We start from the raw sequence: 17,842 nt of genomic DNA, 5'->3' as shown, positions 1-17,842 counted from the left end.
ATCTTCTTTTTTTTTTTTTTTGGTAATAAATGTACAAAGAAAATCTATACATTTTTGAAACTATGTTCCTTATCGCACGTTATAATTTGTTTGCTGCTTGAGAGGGGAAATCAAAAATTGTGCAACAAATTAAATTTACTAGATACCTCACCTTCTAGTTCCATGTAACCATAATGTCCCACAGCAAAATTATACGTAAAAATTTTGTTTTTTATTCCTCTTTCGAATAAAATTGGTCTGGCATATTCATACTTGACCAAAATTATGTCAGGCAAACATTAAGTAAGTGTTTTGTTGTTACTTGTTAAGCGCGAGTTCGACAAATTAACAATTGAATGTCAATCATGCCTCAAACAAAAAAAACAAAAACTCTTGCTTAACAATTAACAGCAAAGCATTTACTTAATCTTGGTTTCGCAGATTTTTGGTCAAGTTCGAACATGCTAAACCAATTTTATTCGAAAGAGGAAAAAAAAACAAAATTTTACGAATAATTTTATTTATATACCATATACAGGGTGCCTAGCTAAGTTGGCTACAAATGGAAAACTTTTTTATTATAAGGTTTACGAAAAAAATTTATTCTTTATAAAAAGCTTATATTAAAAAAGTTTTCCATTTGTAGCCACCTTAGCTAGACGCAGCCTGTATATAGAAAATTTGCCATTGTAATAAATTTGTTGAGAGTAGTCTGCAGGGTTGGCATGAATCAACCATTTTATTTAAATCTAGTTTTAAATCACGATTTGAATCAAATGATATCTTCAATAAAAATTAATGAATTTTGCTCACTAAGAATAAATCGATTTGATAAAAGTTTCTAATGATTAATTATGATATGTAGAATATAAAACACTAAACTATTTTTCATAAAAAATAGGGATTATTATTATTTGTATAAAATAGGAAAACTAGATATTCAGTCACGTGATATCAAACACCAATCAGAAAGTATTACGTCATGCCACAACAAACGCAACGTAAACAACATTACATTTTAATAAAACGAAGCAGGTTAGTTGATTAGAACTGCTTAAATATGCATACACAAAAATGATTGTATGTCAAGTCGTGATATCATTCAAGACGCCATGACACTTTACATTGTTTTCGAAGTAAATTTGAATTGGTTATTAAAAATGCAAAATACAAAATATTGTCGTTTTTCGAAAAAAGCGATATTTCAAAAAATTTTCAAAATTTTTTGCAAATGTAAAAACGACTGTTTTCGCTCATGTTTAACCCCCAAAAGAAGGGGGTGTTCAAAGTTTAACCGCTATGTGTGTTTGTCTATGGCATCGTAGTGCCTCAACAGATGCACGGAGTTTGATTTATTTTGTTTCGTTTGAAAGATAATTTAATGGAGAGTGTTCTTAGGTACGTTTCAAGTACGAGTTTAGGGTTCCGTACCCGAAAATTAGTCAGGGGTTTTTTTAAATTTTGTAAACACTTGTTTTATGTTTTTTGAGATCTAAAATTTTTTTGTATTGGACATCAACTTTTTTTTATCGCTAAAAACCGTTTTTTTTTTTTACTTTTGTGTATTTTTTCGGTATTTCGCAAACATAAAACGCTGTTTGTTGACTTGTTTCCTCCTATAACAACGTTTCATACATTAATTGGATTATTATTATTATAGGTATTATTAATGATTAACGATTTATTTTTTATTTTTTATTAATATAAAATATTATCAAAAATAATGTTAATAAACAAAAACAAAACAAAAGAGTATTCTGTAACTGTAACAGACCTACAATTACAACTACACCAAAATAATAACACTCATTTATTATAATAATGTTTTAGTTAATGATAAATCCAATTCTCCTTTATGAACCTTTTGTTGAAGTTTCTGAAATCAAACAATCAATATATATTTAAAATTAAATAGCTCGCTTTATAATTAACCAATCAAAAAATAACTAGAAACAAAAGTTGCACAGTTTGATGGGGGACATCAGATTGGACCTAGTTCTAGGGGTTGCTTTATTAGTCAATTCTTCTAAAGATTCAAATCCTAAAAGGTAAGAGATAGAATAAAAATTAGTTATTATTGCATCTAATTGAAAGAAAACACGTTGGATACAGAAAAATGCTTTACTCAAAAGTTGTCAAGTTCATTCGCCTGTGTCCACGATTTCGACTTGAAATTTTAAGTTCAACGTGAATTAACCTTGATCTTCAAATGATCTTGAAATTTTATTTGAGATTAAAAGTTATTAACACAAGCGAATGATTTTTATTGCCCTTCACAACTTTTGTCTTAAACATTTTTCTAAAGCTACAGTATTTTCTTTTCATTAAATGCAATAATGACATATTTTTAAGTCGCATTCCCTCCGAAACCTAACGATTTTCGAAAAAAAAAATTTTTAATAAAAAATGTTTTTTTAGGATCAAGTTCCTAATTGAAAGCGTTATTCTATCTCTTACCTTTTAGGATCTAAATTGACTGATATCTTATTTGTGGCAGTCATTTGTTTACATGGAGTTCGATCTTCTTTATTTAGTGTCCATGGTCTATCTATACAGAGTGCCCCACGATGACCGCCAATTAGAAGTTCCTGGAGAACCAGGCATAATAGAAATCTGAAAATTGGTATTACACCATAACTGCTTGGGATAAATCCCCCTAAAATATTTTCAGATTTGTGACACAGTTATGGTGAAATACCAATTTTCAAATTTCTATTATGCCTGGTTCTGCAGACTGGATCGTTCTGGTTCTGCACCGTTAGCACCCTGTATGATTAAAATGAATTATTTTAAATTAAAAACCTTATTAAACAATTCCATCATCAAACGATTTGCACGTCGTTGACGAAATAATTTCATATTATACATTTTTTGTTGAACCTCAGGTAATGTTCGATATTTTCTGTATGTAATTTCTTTCATTTTTCTCGATGAAAATATTTTGGTTTCTAAAAGTAAATCAACAATTAATTAATTAAAGTGTTCAGTCCATTATTGAGTAGTTAAATAATAGAAGTTAAAATAGAGTACAATCTTTGGTAAAAATTTATAAAGATCTTTATAATCTAGCCAACAAGCACTATTTTGGGACTAACCCCCAATTTAGTTCTCCGAAAATCATGATCAAGGGGTCATTTGATTTAGTGTAGGAGTTGAGTGGGTTTCGTTTGCATTTATAGGTTCCACCGAGCAAGGAGTGTATTTCGACGTATTTTGATCCTTTGAATCCGAAATTTTAACTTCCTCATCGCTCAAAGTGGGGGGAAACCTGTTATAAACAAATTAATTGTTTATACAGCCATAGCTCCTAAACTATTGAAAATTTGGCTAAACAAAATTTTGTACCATTTCATTCTAAATGAAAAAAACAAATGTTTCTTTTTTTTATTCGTCTTGATACGACCAATAGAGATATGATTAACATTGTAAACAAAACTGATAATCCACAAGGTCTGCGCGCAGCGCTTGGTTTGAAACGTTCGTAGATTGGCCAATAAATAATATTTTTGTACTTTAAGCTATTCATTTTAAAGGTATGAGTCTATATTTTAATGTTATGAAAATAAAAATACGTTTTATGCAATACCAACGAAGCTAGTGCGATTGTAAGTTTTAAGTTTTATCATTTTTCCGGTCCACCATTAGTTTATGAGCCGAAAGCAAGCTCTTAGCAAAAGAAAATTCCACATAATTATATATAAAAAAATTGAAAGTTTGTTCAAGTTTAAAACTATTTTTTCAAATATCTTTATTAAAACTTAAGTTATTGCAACCGAACCTGAATGTATGATGAAATTTTTCATAAATCGTGTAACTTGAAAAAATAGACAAACTTTGAAAAGCTGTATCTCCGAAACTATCGATCCTATAAAAACCTTTGCAAATTTGTTCTAGTTTAAGAATCTGTTATTTACTTTTTCAAATATCTCTATTAAAACTAGAGTTTTTACAACCGAACGCGAATGTATAACTCAATTCTGATTCAATCAAATTAAACATGAAAAGGGGTTGAACGAAGCATCAAATGTCAGGTATGTTTGTTTTTTTGAATTGTTTTTTGCAATGTAAACCCAATGATAAATCCAAGTTTTCGATCTCGGCAAACGACCGGATCATGCCAAAAAATAAGAAAAACCTCAAAAATTTGGACCTCATTTCAGTTTTTGCTGATTTTGACCTGGAAGGACTGGTTTATTCATCAAAAACTGTATTTGAAAAAACAAAAATTTGATTAAAAAAATTTAATTAAAAAACAGTGCGCAACTTCTTTGCAGTGGAGTATTTATGAGAAAATTACAATCGAATATTTGATCTAGTGTAGACTAATAAAGACTAATGAATAGACTCAGCTGGTCTAGACTCAAGATTTAATGTTATACTTACTTTTAGATTTATAATTTGTTTCCGCAGTATGATTTTTTCTAGTGTTCATGTTACTGTTAGTGTTAGTATGCTTATGTCGTTTTTCAGATATTTCTTTCAGATATTGCTGTCTATCAGCTGCGGCATCAATAAATTCTGGTTTATTTTTAGATAAATATTCCTAGAAAATAAACGTATCACATAAAATAAACTCAGTTATAACAACAATCATATTCAAAGCATCATAACTGTAAGACTTATAACCTCACATACTTCCAAATCCATCTATCGCAAAGAGTTTATATACATATAGAACGCCAGTGAGTTCCCCTGTGTCCTTGTCCATTACATACAAAAAAATAATACAAATATAATAGCAGACACAAAATCTCTATGCATCATAGGCTAGCACATCCCTTGCTTTCTCTATATGTATTATCTCTATACAGACAACTGGAAATGAAAGTTCTAGTTACAAACTTGGGAATAAACTTAATATACCTTGATATATTTCATATATACAGGGTATAAAAATATGTAAGAGACAAATCTTGATGAATTGATTGAATGTGATTAGTATTAATTTTGTACCTGTAATGATTGAAATGATTTTTCATTGTGATTGAATCCAATTTCTTCTACATATTTAACATGATTATGATGATGATTCTGATTTTTATTCGATATAAGATGACCACTATTATTCTTGATCAACTTTGGTATGTAAATTTTAACTTGTTCAATTGTTGTTGATTTATTTTGTTGATTACAGTTTGTTGCTTCTTCTTCAAGTATTAAATCATCACGTGATTCAATTCTTAAAAAGTATGCTATTGAATTATGATTTCGACGACGAGTACCACCACCAAATTGTTGTTGTTGTTGTTGTTTTAATTTACATGAATTACATAATAAACTTTGTTGTTGTTGATTAGAATTAAAATATAATAAACATTGACAATAACAATCACTACAATATTTTATTTGTGGTTTATTATAACAACTAGATGTTTGTTGTTGTTGCTGTTGTTCTGAACAAGTTGTACAACGATTTAACATCTGTTGTATTCTTTTATGTAAATGTAGTTGTGATGAAGCTGTTCCTATACAATTACATTTAGAATGATCATACATACATTCAGCAGATGTAGATGATCTTAAATGTAATTGTTCTTCTTCATATTCACCTTCATCGTCATCGTCATCGTCATGTTTTGTTGTTATGTTTTGCTCAGCAACATCTTCTGCTGTTATTATTTCAGATGATGTCCTTCTACTATAATAATGTATTGATGAATGATTTGAATAAATATGATGAGATGAGGATGCAGCTGGAGAATCCTTAAAACCATGAGATTCTTTTGATAAATCTTCACACAATCCTCTTGAATTTTGAGACCTATCAGAAACAAATTCTATACATCAGATAATCAATTTTTTTTTTGGTCCAACCCTAAATTTATAAAAAAATAGCGTGACCCATGCACCAGAAATAATAAAATTTACTATTTAATAATGAAAATAATTACACATGGACGCCACATTGTAAAACCCTTTGCAAAATTCTATCGTGTCCATTCGTTTTCGATAAATAATAAAAAAACTTCCGGTTGTCTTACAATTTTTTGAGGTAGATTTTCTTTTGCTAATTCATATACAGGATGTCTAGCTAAGTTGGCTACATATGGAAAACTAACAAATATTTAAAAGAACAAAATATTTAAAAGAGCATCTGTAAAAACTAACATGTTTGCCTAATAAACTTATTTAAATGATATTTTTTCGTTCAAATTATTTGTCTAGTGTGTTTTTTCCAAAGCGGTTCATTTTTAGACCGTGAGTATATTTTTCGTCAAACCTAGACATAATAAGCTTGAAAATGAGGGAAAATAAATAATGGTGATAAATTTCCGGGAGTGGGGAGTTTTATTGGAAATTTCCTTCTCTTTAATCTTCTAATTGTTTATAACTTTTGCAATTTTTTATATTATGAAAAACGCTTCCCGCATATTTTTCTAGACATCATTCCAAATCCAACAACAACATCTTATAAATTGACTAAACTATCTTATAAATTTAGGGATGGAAAAATAAGTGAGAGTCAATTTTCTTGATTACCTGGTGTCTGGTAGTTGTGTGTTATAATTAGATGTAGAATAACAAGAAGGATCATTACGTACATCTAACTGTGAAGGTGAAGGTACTGGTAAAGGGTCTTCAACTTGTTTACATGAACATTTCTTGGTCATTGTTAAATATTTATCCATGATATCAATTGATTTATCAGTGGAATCAGATGAATACTTTTCTACATTATGTTCATATTCAGAATCTTTTGATGTTCTTCTTGAAGGTTTTCTTGTGAATTTTAAATTATTTGTATTTTGTTGTACGATACGATCTGAACTTGGTACAAATTTATCCATATCCAATACTTTCTTCATTGATTCTAAATGTGAAGGCCAAGTTTTATAATTTATTAAATTTGTATCATGCGCGTACTGTCTTTCTTTTGAGTTAGACGATGATTCACGTGATTTATAATTACTTATAAATTTTTGAGCTACAGGTACTGAAGGAGGTTTATGAGTATTTTTTATGAATTCAATAGAATTAGTACCAGATTCAGGAACAATTTCAGGTGAAGCGAATGATGAAGTTTTACTAAATTGACGTGAAGAATTTTGTTGACTTTCCGTAGTGGATGATTTTAAGGGTAAATAAAGTGATGGTGATGTTGGCTGGTTAATTGAATTCTTACTGTGTACACCTAGTACAATCAAAAGAGTTAAAAAAATTTTTAAATGTTCGGTTTTCAACGGGATAATTAAGATAAAAATATTCATAATTAAGAAAACATACTTTGGAGAAAATCGGAGGGTGGGAAGTTGTTTTAAAAAATCCGAAAGGACCTCGCAATAAGAGATAGGAAGAAAATGACTTTCTGTGAAACTTTTTCTAACTCACCCTAAAAGGTTCTTTGGATCGTTCTGATCAAAAGCTCTGACGGCCACAAAATGTGTTAACGCGAAATTTCAATGGTAAGTAAAATCGTCATTACACCCGGGGGATTTCTTTTCCGTCCTGTTGAAAACTGTTTAATTTTAGAGCTCCCCCGACTATAATAGCGATTTTACTTATCATAACAATTTCAGTTTTAAATATTTTCTTGTTTTCATACTTTTAAGGGCGTGCTTTTGTAATCGTCGGGATTTTAGTTTAGGAACTTTATTTTATTGTTATTTATCAAAATGCCTTTACCGTATTTGTCATCTTTCCGATTTTTTTCTAAATAACTTCCTACACACCGATTTTTTCCAAAGTGTGTTTTCTTAATAATTTCTATTTTTTTCTCTTATTATCCTGTTGAAATATCGGATGGTATAATTTTTTTTTAAATCTGACGTATTTACTGTACTAACCTTGTTGACTGCATGTACAATGTTTATAGTTTAAGTTTGTTGGTTGTTGAGGTACAGGTGCAGGCGCATGTCCAGATGATGGTGACGAGTTGTAAGATGAACTATTAGTATTTAAAGTTAAAGAAGTCAATTGATTTTTCGTTTTGTGTTTATGTTTTGTTGTGTTCTTAGCCTCTTCATTTGAATATTTATTTTTACTGCTACTACTACTTTTACAATAAGTTTGTGTGGCTTGATTTACTTTTACACTTTTACAACATTTACAAGGGTATTGTTCACTGCTACTGCTAGCGTTACTATTATTATCAGTTATTTTCTGATATGATGTTTGTGTTGAACTATTCCTGCAATGTTGTACGATCATATTTGTGTTATCACCAATCACATGTGGAGGTCTTTGTTTATGCTTCTTAGAATTAGAACAAACAAAATTTTCTTCTACTTGACCTTTGTTTTCCAGTATTTCTTTAGAATAACAGTCGATACAATTCTTTTTCAGATTTTCGTTGCAATGTTGTATGATCATGTTTGTGTTATCACCAATCAAATGTGGAGGTCTTTGTTTATGTTTCTTAGAGTTAGAACAAACAAGATTTTCTTCTACTTGACTTTTATTTTCTTGTATTTCTTTAGAAAAACAGTCGACATTATTTTTTTGCACATTTTCGTTGCATGTTTCTGTTTGAATTGCTACAGTTGGATTAACTTTTACTGCTAATTGTGGGTGATGTTTCATAATATTTCTTTGTTTATTATGTTTTTCTTCATAACTACTACGACTACTATTGGTTGCCGTCCTTGATTGTTTATGATCATTAAATGTACTTTTTGTTGATGAGTCCAATTCCAGTAGTTCTCCTGAAGATTCGGACTCTTGATGATTAGTTGTAGTAATTTTATTGGTTTTCAATCGGTCATTTTTACTTTTAACAAGTGTTTCAGCACCTACAGTACTTTGTGCCTGTTGATTTGATGGTAAATCAAGTTCTACACCTAAAGTTCTTCCAGAGAATTCGGACTTTTTACATAAATTAGAATCAGCATATGCCATGTTATAATTTGTTGTTATTGCTTCAATTGATTCTAATATTGATTGATGATTAGCTGTAGTAATTTTATTAGTTTTCAATCGTCTATTTTTACTTTTAGCAGCAACTGTGTCAACAGCTACAGTTCTTTGCACCTGTTGATCAAGTTTCCAAATCTCTTTAGCTTGTGCATCCTTAATATTTGCAATAATTTTACTTTGTAAATCTCGATCAGTTCTACCCCTTCTACTTCTATTTGATTTATTTGATGATTCAGTAAAGATATAATTCTTTTGTATGATTTTATCAATTTCATTTTGTTTAGGATTAGGTGGACTGGATTTATAATTACTAGACGAGGTTGATAAAGTTGATGATGGTCTGATATTACCTATTTCTGATTGTGATTCTGATGAACTTGCACTACTTAATGAAGATGATGATGTATTTTTAATCGAATTAGAAAACACTGCATACACTTGATGAGTCGTGGTGGTAGTCGTAGTCGTAGTGGTTGGATTGATTACAACTGATGCTGATGCTTGATCATTAAAATGATCTTCTAAAAGTAATCGTAATTGATTTAAATAATAAATTTCTGATTTAACCCAATTCAATTGATTTTCACGTTCTTTTTCACTTATTTTTAATAATTGTTTATTTGTAATTGTAGTATCGCCACCTAAATACAATGAAATTCATTAAAGAATCGTATTAATCAAGAAAAAAAAGTGTTTTATCTTAGAAATTTGCCGATTACTCAGGGAGGAGTCCAGGGCCCCATCTAGGTATTTAGCCGCTCCGGACAACAATAATATTTGCCGCTCTTTACACTCATACCATATACAGGGTGGCTTTTAAATGCTTGAAACTCGATAAATAAGGTTATTCGAAGAAAAAGCTTCAAACGAAAAATTTTAGTTTCAAAGGAACACATCTTATACCGGTATCGAATTCGATCTAAGTTTTCAGATTTAATTAAAACCTCACTCTTATTCATAATGACAAACATTAGATGAACGCTTTAAATTAGAAAGTTGTTCTTTATAAATACATAAACATTTTTTTTTTTTTTGGAACCTATTTTCGTAAACCGAATAGTTTAGACAATAATTAATAGCAAAAATCTAGCTTTTCGTGCGTTTGTTCATTCAATTTGAACTAAAATGGTCTTTATAGAAAAACGAATCACTTTTATTGGATTTATTCGAAAATTTATAATTTTGTTTTTTCGAAATAACAATTTTGAACGAAAAAATAATTTTGGGTAAAACTTTTCAGTCCAATTTTGCCTAAACTGGACGGTTTGCGGAAAACAGTTTTGAACAAAAAATGTTACATTTTTAATCAATAAAAACTTGATTGTACTAACCATAATCATTAGACATAAATTTTTTGTGTAATTCTTCCACATTGGTAAATATATTACGTTGTTTTTTCTTTTTATCACGATCACGATGATGTCGTTTACGTTGTATTTGTAAATTTTTAATACGTTCTGCAAATAATTGTTCAGAAAATGTAATATCTTTTTTCCAACACACTTGTTCAATTAAATTTTGTTGTGGAACCTCTTCATCAGCATCATCATCATTATTTACATTTTCCTCGTCAATTCTGTCAGATTTAAAAGATGTATCCATCTCAATAAGTGGCGGAGAACTTATCATTTCAGGAGAAACATTATTCGAATATCTTGTATGCACTTTCGATATTAAAACTGTTGGAGAAGTGATATTATCTGGCGGACTATCTGAATGATTTGTAGATATTTTATCATTCTCAGATGAATGAGATGCTGGATTTGGACCTGTAAGCCAGTCACATGGTAATAAAAATCAAGCCCGTTTCGAAAAAAATTGCGAATGACTGAAAGTACTTGTTTAATGTGTTATTTTGTGCGCGGATCATGAATGTTTGGGTCATTTGACACCACGAGATGAATTGTTACCGTTTGTGTTTGAATGATTTTTTTCGAATAGGAAGTTGACTCAAAAAATAATATGTTTGCCGGGAAAGATAGTGGTTTTTATACTGTTTCACCCTGATTTTATTTTTTTTTTTACTATCGACAAAATCAATCATTTCCGGTAAATTGAGATTTCAGCCCGAAAAATGGAGTTCTTGGAAAAAATCAAAATAGATTTGGTAGACTCAGGCTAATATAACCTAAAAATATTGTAGTTTTGATCAATACCTCACATTCTGAGCTAACTTTGAAAAATTCGGGCTTCGAAAAAGTGTTAAATTTTTGTGGTTAGATTTTTTTTTAGATTAGCCAAATTTTACGCTTTGTTAGAGTAGGCCACGGGACAACTTTTGCCTCAGGACGATGTATTTTATTCAATCTAGAACCGGAAATATTGATCAAAATGCGTTTGAGATTGCCTTGGGCCCAATTTTGAGCCTAGGAAAAAATTTAGGTGGTAAAAATTTATTAATGATAGCTAGAAAGTCGCAAATTTGGATTTTCCTAGCGCAGACTCAAACGCATTTTGATCAATACCCCCAGTTCTAGATGAGATAAAATAAATCAGCCAGGGGCAAAAGTTGTCCTGTGGCCTACTCCAAAGTGTAAAATTTAATCAACCTAAAATAATTATAACCTAAAAAATTTACCACTTTTTCGATTGACCAAAACTCTAATGAATGGTATATTTAAGTTATATTGATCTAAATCTACAAAAGTTATTTTTATTTTTTCGTCCTAAAAATTCAATTTAACGATTTTCCGGAAATGGTTGATGATGAAACAACTCAAAAACTACTATATTTTCCGGTATACATGTTATTTTTAGAGTCAACCTCCTATTTGAAAAAAATCATTAATAAAAACGGTAAAAATGGCTGTATTTTTTTTATCGCCTCTGCTTTCAGCCAATTCGAAGTAAAAAAAAAAAGGAACAAAACTTACCAGGAGACTGAGGTACTGTATCATCATCATAATGTGTATTCACGATTTTCTTAACAATTTTCCGAATTAAACGTTTTTTATCGATTTCATTGTATTGTTTGGCCTCAATAATATTCCTCATAGCACTCACTGTATGTTCTAAATCTTTGGTAAGATCTGTTGAATATTGTGAAGCCATTAAAATGCTTCCGATTGAATGTCCTGAAGAATCTTGAGTATGATTTGATGAATTTGAACTTCGACTTGTGTTTATATCCATAAGTTTTGGATCTAAATCTGATAAAATTTGGACTTGAGCTACTTTTTTTAAAAAAGCTTCTAGAACGATAAGTAAAAACCAAATTTAAGCATTTTTTTTTAATCCGTTGTCGGAGCTGATGAATAATCAATGGTTTTTCTTTAATAAAAATCTATTGATCCACGGATTAGCCATGCCTCTATTGGGTGGAGTTGTAATCAGTTATTTGTGTACGGCTATTTAAAAGTGGATATCTTTTTTTATTTACGTGACGTCAAAAAACAATCGATTGCGTCATCAACACTGTCTATACATGGTATTTCAACAATTAACTCAGTCAATTGTTTGTTTTCACTTGTTTTACGAAGTTTTTACAACCTAATAAACAAATGTGAAAAATTTTAAAGATTATTGTGCTATATTGGAAATAGTTTAAAATAAAATAAATAAGGATGTGGATGGTCTCTGTTATAGATGGATATCTGAAAAACGGAGTTGTTAAACCCGATTATTATTTTCAATTAAAGAAAAACTATTGGTTTTTCACCAGCTTCGACAACGGATTCATAATCTAAGTAAAAGAATGCTTTAATTTGGATTTTTTTCAGGGTTCGAGGATATATATCAATGGATATATATCATGATATATATCCGTTATATATCCGATATATATCACGTGAATTTTTATGATATATATCAATACAAAAATGATTTTAAAAAATTTAATTTAATTTAGTAATTTTTGGCGTTTGTTACCGTATTTCTTCTTCCCAAATTTTGATGGCATTGGAGTAGAGTTAAAACCTACTAATACTAAGCTCAAATCGTGTCGTGTCAGAAAAAGTTCGTTACTAAAGAGTAAGTTTAAGTAAGATTCAGAATCGGAATCGGATCTAGCTTTATCTTCCTTGCAGTCAAACCAAGCACAATTATGATACGACATTTTTTTTATTTTTTATTTGATAATTAACAGTTTATTACAAATGACTGATGACTGATTTGATAATTAAAAGACTGATTCTACTCTAGAGTTATTATTTGTAATGTTTATTGTTTTGTTGCCTAAATGTAGGTATGACCATTGACTGATAACAATTTATAAAATTGTTTTTTGTTTTAAAGTTGATTTTTATTTATAAAAATTTTATTATTTTTAATTGATTTTGCCTGATCTAGAAGAATATTCTATGTTTTGGTTTCATTTGTCTGATTTGAGATGCCTAAGTAAATAAAACCTTAAAAATATTTTAGTTTTTTTTAAATATCAAAATTTTGATATATATCGGATATATATCAAAAATATCCGACATTTTGATATTTATAATAAATATCGGATATTTTCGAACCCTGATTTTTTTACCTGACGTTCTTAGTCGAGCTTTTGTAAGAAAAGTTGCTAAAATGCATATTTACCTAAATCTGAAGTATTCACTTGGTTTTGATTGTCTTTAGATGATGCTTGATTTTCATTTGATGAAGATGCACCAAAACCACTCAAATTGTATTTATTTCCTGGTATATATTCAAAACTACTACTGGTGGGTATTTGTAAACCTGAATTGGTTTTATTCCTGCTACTAAACTCACCCGTTCGATTAGTTTTAGCCCCCTTACTAAATGAACTATCATTATCACATGCACTTTCAAATAATGCTACATCACTAGTATTCGAAGATAATTTTGATACTTTTTCTAATGTTGTTTGTATTATTTTATCAGATTTCTTATCAGTTTCCCCATCTTTTTTATTACCTTTTAAAGTTTTGATAAACATTGGTGAAAAAATATACATATTTTCAATAACTGATGATGATTTTTCAATATTCGATAAATCGATTTGGCTTAAAGATTTTTTAGGTGAACTTTCTGGTTTTAAACGTGTATCTTCTAAACTAACACTTTTATCTTTTTGAAGATTATTTGTTACATTCTCTTCGGGATTTTCAATTGGAATTGCAGTAATTTCTGTTTCATTTTGTTGAAAAAATTTGTGTGTGTTCGTCCCCGTTGTGTGTGCTGGAGTTGATTCAACAAATGTCTGTTTTTTCGATGCACAGCTATTCGAACTAAGTGAATTATCTCTAGAACTTTCTATTGTACTGAGAGCAGGAAGAGATAAAGATTTTTCTTTATGTTTACTATTATAATAATTGACATAGCCCACGTCAGCCCCACTGTCCCATTCTAGACGTTTATCGGATATCACACTACTTGCAGAAGATAATCGACCTGTATCAATATTTTCATGGTCAAATGTTTTTTGATATTCACACGCTGGCGTTCGACTTGTGGAAGCTGAATTTAAATCACTCCAAAGTGGTAACTTTTTTGATCCGATTAAAATACTCGCTGGAATTTTAGTTTCCATTGGTTGTGTATTCATATTTAAATTTTCGTCAGATTTCGCTAATGGTGTAGATAAAACAAAATATTGTTGAAGATCTCGATTTTGACCAAACTTTTTTAAATATTCAACAGTTAATTTTGACACACTGCTAGTTTCTTTCCGCGGCGATGTTGGATAATTCATTTTGCTAGTTGAATTTGAAACTTTTTAGAAAGTACTTGATGTAAAAAGTGTATATCTAACACGTAATTAATAATTTTTATAAACATTGCTTTTGAATGTTATTAAATTTAAAATTTTGTGTTTTGTAGCTGTTTGAGTTGTTGACAGTAAACAAAATCTAAAAATATTTATTTACTTAATAGAATAATAGTTGGTAGTAATATATAAAATAACACATTAGCGCTCTATATATGTGAGTAAGATTGTTCACCATTTTTATAACTATGTAAAATCTGTATTATTCATAGAGTTAATATAATATAGAGGCGTAAAAGCATAGGAAACGCAATAAGTGATTTATTGACCGAAAAAAGAGACCTTCTTCCCTCTTTATCTCGTACCCAGCTTGGCAATATTTTGAATTAATGTATAAACACGTACATACAAAAATCTGTCAAACTCAATTTACTGCATATGATTTTCTTTGAAATCTGAAGCAATTAATTAGAATAACGTTTTTTAATATTCTCCCTAAGCAGAAAATTTTCAAAATATTAACCATGAAGGTTATAAAGAAGGAGAACGGTCGCTACGTGCTAAAGCATTAGAGCACCTGCCCCTGAAAATTTGTAGAATTTATAGTTCATTTTCAGCCACCAGCCGCGCTGTCGTCGATAAGTAGTATATTAGCGCAAAACAGCCCGCATTTAATGATACAATTTAGCGATCCCAGCGCCTCACTTATTTTGTCCATATTTTGGGGACAATATTTTCTATTGCGATCGTTCTCCTTCTCTATAACCTTCATGATATTAACATACCTAACCTAAAATATCACAAAGCCAAACATGGAGGTTATGCTTCATGAAGCCAAAATAAATTGACACATCATTAACAACACATGTTTGTTTATGATGAAAACAATGTTTATTGGACCTTTCTTTTTAAGTTTTATTCAGTACAAAAATTGGTAAATTTATCACGGGAACTAAAATTAATGCTTGCCGCTTTCCAATTAACTTTATTTAGGTACTGGCAGCCGGCTCCAAAAGTTTTAGCAGTTTCGTATAATTTTTTTTTTTTTTTAAATATGGATCCGTTACAATTTATAGAGTTAAGGTAGTACCAGCATGAAATCACTTTTCGACAGATTTGGCCGAATTTTTTTTCTCGGGTTTATAATAGCTTTATTTATGAATTCCTAAAATTTCATAATTTTTGACCGTTTAGATCGCGAGATATTTAAAGACAAAGTTCGCGATTTTGAGGGTCATGTCCCATTTAAAGCATGTAAAATGTCCGGTCTCTCCAACTATTTTTTATGATATTATTATATATTGAAGAAAAAGTAGAAAAAAATGTTTATACAATAAAATTCTAAAAAAAAAATTTAGAAATTAGTTTTCACTTTCGAGATATTAATTTTGACGTAAATTGATCGAAATTGGGACGTTGGCATAATTATTTCCCATTTTAAACGGTCAAAATTTCTGAAACTTTGGGAATTAATAGTAAGCATTATTAAATTCTTAAATTTAATTTTTCGTTAAATTCTGTCGAAAAAAAAATTGTACCATTGCTTTAACATAGAAACTGCAAATACCATGCTGGAACTACGTTAATGCAAAAGTAACTGGCACCGGCGCAGAAACACTTTTTTTTGGACCGAATCTATGTCATCAGAGACTATATCAGTAAAGATATATTCTCTGATTTTCTTTGATGTCATTTTTAAGATAGTCATCATCATTAATACATATATAGAATTTTTGTGTGATAACAAATGATAAATCCAGTGCTCTCAAGAAGCAGAGACTATATCACTTTACCGATATATTCTCTGCAAGAAGATTATTATGTTTTATTGTATTGAAAACTAGTAATTTTTGAATATTATTATTTTTTAAATATATATATTTAAATAAAATGGAAAATATGGCATCAACTTCTTTGGAAGAACCATGTGAAAATATTGAAGTACGTTTTTCAAATTATAATAATATAATAATTTGTTTTTCAAATTATAATTATATAATACTTTAACGCGATTTTGTATATACAATTTTTTTGCCATCATTTATAATAATAAATTTCGAAAAAAAAATTTATGTTAATAAATTAGGATATTGAACGTAAAATAATTGTGTTTTATCAAGTTTTGCATGAAATTTTTACTGATTTCACATTTTTAATAATTTTTATTTACTTTCAAATTCATAAAAAAATAATACAATTTTCCAAAAATTTCATAAAAGGCGTGATTGAACACATTTTTCCACTGTCGAGTATCAAAATTTCGTGGGGTCGTATGTGCATGATTACTAAATTGTTAATTTCATTTTCTATACTTATTCTCCATTGCCGGCTAGATTTATGGAAAACATTGTTTCTTTTTATTTGAGTTTTAAACATTTGTAACTAAACACAAATTCGTTAGTTCTATTAACTTAAGTTTTGTCACTTCAATATTTTTTTTAAACATTTATTCTTTGTTTGTAGGGACGCCCTCATACTCCTAAGAAATAATTGCATAGCCAAGCAAAAGAAATTGTGCACAGAATGTATAGTTTCTTTAAAAAAAGAGGTTGATGGAAAACCAGAATTCAAAAATAATTTAAAAAGAACAATTGACGCTGTAGGCTTGCCTGTTTGCCGTATTGTTGTAACTTCTGTTTATCGTATTGTCCGTGAAATGACTAAAGCTGGCCATGTATCTTGCTGACCAAGAAGGGAGTATTCGTTGTGTGCGTAGTCATGGTAGGGATAATAAAATCGATGCCAGCGCTTTAAGTGAAAAATTTTGGAGATAAAGTGGGCTGTTATGACTAATTTGCAATTCTTTACATGTTAATGATATAGAAACTGTCAAATTAAAATGATTGAAAAACACTAATTAATTAAACTTAATGCATTAAAAATTGTGAAAATAAGAAATCAAATTGTACAAATATTATTTTTCAAATGTTAATTATCGTAATTATTTATTTAAATTTGTGAAACAAGAATATTAAATTTTAAATGTAAGTTTTCAATGCAATCCACACAATTATATATGCATCCATTAATTCTATAATTAAAGTAGTGTATCGTTGTCATGGAAACGAAATTCACGCTCGGAGCGAATTGGACAAACCAAAAACTGACGATTTTACCCAAGAATTAATTCGTTGGACAATTCATAATTTTAATGTGACTTATGGTTGTCGGCCAACATTAAGAGCCGTATTCGATAAACTGAAAGAAGATATTGAGTTTAAGGGAAAAATAACGTCATTTAGGACAGTGGTAAAAAAAATTAGGGTTTAAATGGCGTAAAACCGCAGACAACAGATGCCTTCTCATTGAAAAAGAAGACATTAGTTGAAAACGTGTGCAGTTTTTAAGGCAAAT

General features: G+C 29.5%; 2 protein-coding genes across 2 annotated transcripts; both read right to left on the bottom strand.

The window, feature by feature from the left end:
• Window positions 1-1,792: 1,792 nt before the first annotated feature.
• LOC123290668 lies at window positions 1,793-9,428 on the bottom strand. Its single transcript, XM_044870929.1, has 6 exons — window positions 7,764-9,428; window positions 6,460-7,111; window positions 4,933-5,740; window positions 4,363-4,522; window positions 2,782-2,927; window positions 1,793-1,855 (listed from the first exon to the last, which is right to left on the bottom strand). The coding sequence occupies exons 1-6, from the start codon at window positions 8,812-8,814 to the stop codon at window positions 1,793-1,795; spliced, it is 2,880 nt and encodes a 959-aa protein (XP_044726864.1). The 5' UTR covers window positions 8,815-9,428.
• Window positions 9,429-10,158: 730 nt separating this feature from the next.
• Window positions 10,159-14,495, bottom strand: LOC123290647. Its single transcript, XM_044870905.1, has 3 exons — window positions 13,357-14,495; window positions 11,706-11,981; window positions 10,159-10,601 (listed from the first exon to the last, which is right to left on the bottom strand). The coding sequence occupies exons 1-3, from the start codon at window positions 14,471-14,473 to the stop codon at window positions 10,159-10,161; spliced, it is 1,836 nt and encodes a 611-aa protein (XP_044726840.1). The 5' UTR covers window positions 14,474-14,495.
• Window positions 14,496-17,842: the final 3,347 nt, after the last annotated feature.

Source organism: Chrysoperla carnea, chromosome 1 (assembly GCF_905475395.1).
Source record: "Chrysoperla carnea chromosome 1, inChrCarn1.1, whole genome shotgun sequence".
Taxonomy (NCBI): domain Eukaryota; kingdom Metazoa; phylum Arthropoda; class Insecta; order Neuroptera; family Chrysopidae; genus Chrysoperla; species Chrysoperla carnea.
Note: the sequence above shows the minus strand (reverse complement) of the source record. Positions and strands in the feature narration are given on the sequence as shown.